A 4831-nucleotide genomic window follows, 5' to 3' on the forward strand; every position below is an offset into this window, starting at 1 on the left:
AAAGAGTATGCTTATTTTCCTATCCGCACCGCACTCTAGTTTAGTAACATACCTAAATAAAAATGTACATATTTTGCAAGGTGATAACTGTGCACGCCAGTAATTACTGTCTTTTCACACAATTGCTTCGCTTCTTTACAGACTAAAGACCGTTCCGTGCCCCAGAAATAACAAGCAAGACGCGGCGTTTTGTGACGCCCAAGACCACCACGAAAAGTCATGACAGCCTTGCCCGGTCTACTGTCGTCATCAGTGGGCAACGCGGTGTCCACGTTCCTCAAATTGGGTGTTAGCATGCCTAACCTCACCCTCTTGGACCCGTACCCCGACCTTCTAAACTCGACCAACTTAACATCCCTGGCCACCGAAACCCTCGACGTCACACTGAACTCCGGTATCTCAACCGCCGTCTCCCTCCCAGAGGCCATTGTCACCGTCGTGGTACTGTCGGCCATCGTTGCCGGAACCGTGTTCGGCAATGTGCTCGTGGTGCTCGCGATCTTTACCTACAGACCGCTCAGAAGCGTTCAGAACATGTTTATCGTGTCACTCGCCGTGGCCGACATTGCTGTGGCGCTCCTTGTAATGCCGCTCAACGTTGCCTACTCGATACTGGGTCGCTGGGTCTTCGGTCTGCACACTTGCAAGCTCTGGCTCACCTGCGATGTCTTGTGCTGCACGGCGTCCATCCTCAACCTCTGCGCCATTGCGTTGGACCGCTACTGGGCCATCCACGATCCCATCAACTACGCCCAGAAGAGAACTCTTCGTCGAGTCCTACTCAGCATTGTCCTGGTGTGGGCCATCAGCGCTCTCATCTCAGTGCCACCTCTCATTGGCTGGAATGACTGGCCCGAAGAGTTTGACGAGACTTCTCCGTGCCAGCTCACGGAGGAACGCGGCTACGTGCTCTACTCTGCCACTGGCTCCTTCTTCGCCCCAATGTTCATCATGACCATCGTATACTTCAAGATATTCCTGGCGACCAGACGGAGGCTAAGAAAACGAGCCATGGCTGTTGCTGCCACCCTCCAGGTCAAGGCGACCGTGCAGATACCGCAGCCTGCCATCCACGAAAACTCCTCAGCTGACTCCCCTCAAACGGAGCAGAGCCCCATAGATCCGGACATGGATAGTGTGACGGCCGTAAAAGTGGAAGAACCTTTGGAGCCCAAGCCTCAGCTGAATGGTGGGAGGTCCGTGCCCAACGTCAAGCAATACATGGAGGAACGTCAGCGCATCTCGCTCTCCAAGGAACGACGAGCCGCCAGGGTCTTGGGCATTGTGATGGGTGTCTTCGTGCTGTGCTGGCTCCCGTTCTTCCTCATGTACGTGATTCTGCCGTTTTGTGCGAACTGCTACATCTCGACCAAAACGGTCAACTTCATCACCTGGCTGGGCTACGTCAATTCGGCCCTCAATCCAGTCATCTACACCGTGTTTAATAATGATTTCCGCAAGGCGTTTCTTCGAATCCTCTGTAAGCGGAGGAGGTAAGCGGGAGGTTTGAGGCTGGCGACGACGTTTGATGTACTGCTTTGACCCAGTTTCTTGATTAGTGAACCTTTATGGTCTCGTGACTGTGCCGAGAGCAATGAACAATCTACTTGAACAGGTCGCATATTAGCTTCCTAAACCCCTGAGATTTCTCTAGACGAGTCATTTCTATAAACTCTTTTTTTGTGAAATATAATTTTGCTTGGATGTGCCTGTATGTATGAGATCGTTTCTGTAATAAGAAGACGTATTGTTTTTTGTGTGTGACTGATAACGTACGCAGCGTACATTGATCTCCATAGCTATCGCATGTACATATATTTATCGATGTTGCGATGCCTGGAGAAGAAAAGTGTTTGTTTTGATCGTCGTCTTGTTAGAATGTTCTAGAGTTTCGCAAGATGCGAAAGAGTCCTGGATTGCTCAACCAAACTAGCATTCTCCTGTGTGGTGCTTAAAAGATGCCCCTTTTACGGGAGGGTGGTCAGCAGTGATTGACGTTTGCTGGAAGTTCCGATTGTACACTAATTTAATAATTTTAGGATACGGGAATGTACTTCAGAAGCTCCAAGCCTGTACTAATATGAATAAACTTACTGAAAATTGAAATATATATTTTTTTTAGATTAAGGATGTACCTGTGCATGTTGGGACTGGCGTTCCTTCACCATCTGTTTAGGAGGAGATATCATAACTTCAGGTATGTAATTTTGATTCTTGTTTTTACTGTTGGGAGGGCAATGCTGCGCTATAGAGGGTGTGTTTTAGGCCTTAAAAGTTTTCTACACAAAAAAACAAGCCGTAAAATCAACTTAAATCAGTTATGGGCAGGTTGGTTATAAGGCAAGGCGGATTTAATATAGGGGGCTAGTTATCACGGTAAGTCGAATAATTAACTGTAACTCTTGACAACCTTATTAACAGCGAGCATAAACATATATAGTCACGAATGACAAATCATGAGGCAGCAAATAACTGAAGAAACTAAACGTTAATAATTTCTTGCGTCAGCTGAGCTATGAACGATGATCCACGGTCTGTAATGAGGACTTCGGGGGCGCCGTGCCGGAGGACAATCGACTTGATGAAAAACTTGGCGACTTCAAGAGCCGTACCTGATGGAAGGGCTTTCGTCTCGGCGTACCGTGTGAGATAATCAATTGCGATGGTTATCTATCGCTTTCCTTGCGTCGATGGTCGGAATGGTCCAAGTAAATCCATTCCGATTTGCTAGAATGGGGCAGATGGCGGCGCAATAGGCTGAAGAAGTTCTGCCGGTCTCGTCGGTGGTTTGTTCCGTCGCTGACACTCGGTGTAGTGGTAAACTGTCTTTGCAAGCTTGGGCCAGTAGTACTTTTTGCGTATCGTGGCAAGAGTCCTGCTGTAGCCAAGGTGTCCCGCCGTCGGGTCGTCATGGCAGGCTGGAAATATTTACGCTCGTAGACTGAAAGACTTCAGCGACAACAACCACGCCGTGTTGTTGTCGCTGAAGTTCTTCTTATAGAGCACACCTTGTTGGATGGAGAAGGTTGGCAGTGTTTGTGCGAAATTGCGGGGAACAGTGCATCCTTGTCCCCCTAGGTGCTCGATGAGTGCTCGCAGCTCAGGGTCATCTCGTTAGAGTGCTGCCATGTCGCTGACACCCAGAGCGCTGAGTAAACACTCATCGTCGTCGTCTTTGGTGCAGGCAGGATCGGCCTCGACAGGGGCCCTTGGCAGGCAGTCGCCGTCATTGTGCTTCTGACCGAACTTCTACACCACGGTCATGTTAAACTTCTGCGGTCGTAGGCATCACCGGGCGAGGCAACCGAAGGGCTCCTTCAGATTCCCGAGCCAGCAGAGCGAGTGGTGGTCTGTGACCACGCGAAAAGGACTTCCATACAAATATGGGCGCTACTTTGTTATTTCCCAGACAACAGTGAGGCACTCCTTTTCAATCGTTGAGTAGTTCCTCTCCGCCTTAGACAGCGTCGGACTTGCGTATGCGATAATTCGCTCTTCCCTGTCCTGCTTTTGGACTAGCACCGCTCCAAGTCCGATGTTACTGGCGTCCGTGTGGATCTCTGCTTCAGCGAATTGGTAGAAATGGCCAAGAATCGGGAGAGTCTGGAATCTTCGTTTGAGTTTATCAAATGACCGCTTATGTTCTTCTGTCAACTCAAACTTTACGGCGTCCTTAGCGAGGTGTGTCAGCAGCGCGGACAGCTTGGCGAAACCTCGAACAAACCGTCTGTAGTAGGCACCGAGTCCGAGAAATCTTTTCACGGCCTTCTTTTCAGACGGCGGCATAAATGCAGCCACGGCGCGGGTCGTCTCCGGGTCAGGGAGAACACCTTCGTTGTTGACGACGTGGCCAAGGAAGTTTAGTTCCCTATAGGCGAACCGACGCTTTGTTGGCTTGAGTTACAGGCCGGCGGTTTTGATGGCTTGAAGTGCAGCTGGAAGTCGACTCAAGAGTTCGTCAAAATCCCCTGAAAATACCTCGACATCGTCCAAGTAGACAAGGCAGTTCTGCCATTCAGACCTGCCAGCACGGTGTTCATGACACGCTGGAAGGTGGCTGGTGCTGTACGAAGTTCGAACGGCATCATTTTGAACTCGTACAGTCTGTCGCGAGTGACGAAGGCAGTTTTCTCGCGGTCGCGTTCGTCGACTTCAGTCTGCCAGTAGCCACTCTTCATGTCCATCGACGAAAAATATCGGGGGTGGCGCAGTCGGTCTAAAGCAGGGGTGGCCAAACCGCGGCTCGCGAGCCGCATGCGGCTCTTTGCTGGTCCAAGTGCGGCTCGCGGATCCCTCAAGGCGACCCCCCCCCCCCCCCCCCTGCCCTTCCGCCCAAGGATTTCAGAATAAAGAACAGCTTGCGGTTCGGCAGCCTTGTGCCCCCATATGTAGAGTCAAACCGCTTTTCACTGGTTTGTTTCCACAGATTCTGTTTCTTTCATTGTTCGAGGGAGTTGGCCGGACACTAGGGGGCAAGGCATCAAGGACAGGGACTGTCAAACCATGCATGCAGTTTGGCTTGTGGTCGAGGAAATGTTCAGTCTCGCGGCCTTTGTCACTGGCCGGTGATACTTGTCCCCTTTAGATAACGGATCTTCCCCATCTTCTCTCCCCCCCCGCGGCTCTTACAAGTTTCTTGGTTTTGTTTGCGGCTCATAGGCCGGGTCAACCTGGCCACCCCTGGTGTAAAGTATCGTCGATGCAGGGGAGCGGATAGCCGTCCTTCTTAGTTACAGCGTTCAGTCGACGATAGTCCACGCAGACCCTCAGGGTTCTGTCCTTCTTCTTTAGAAGGACAAATGGAAACGCCGAAGGACTTCTTGAAAGTTGA

At 50.7% G+C, this 4831-nt stretch overlaps 1 protein-coding gene across 1 annotated transcript; it reads left to right on the plus strand.

The window, feature by feature from the left end:
• Positions 1–219: 219 nt before the first annotated feature.
• Positions 220–1881, plus strand: LOC8042942 (tyramine receptor 1). Its single transcript, XM_002415894.5, has one exon. It carries the CDS (start codon positions 220–222, stop codon positions 1495–1497), a length of 1278 nt encoding a protein of 425 aa, XP_002415939.3. The 3' UTR covers positions 1498–1881.
• The last annotated feature ends 2950 nt before the right edge of the window (positions 1882–4831 follow it).

Source organism: Ixodes scapularis, unplaced genomic scaffold, assembly GCF_016920785.2.
Source record: "Ixodes scapularis isolate PalLabHiFi unplaced genomic scaffold, ASM1692078v2 PGA_scaffold7__128_contigs__length_106722199, whole genome shotgun sequence".
Classification (NCBI taxonomy): Eukaryota; Metazoa; Arthropoda; class Arachnida; order Ixodida; family Ixodidae; genus Ixodes; species Ixodes scapularis.

What these genes read in the sequence shown, in the direction of transcription:
- LOC8042942 (XM_002415894.5), top strand. Translation starts at nt 220, where the DNA reads ATGACAGCCTTGCCCGGTCTACTGTCGTCATCAGTGGGCAACGCGGTG.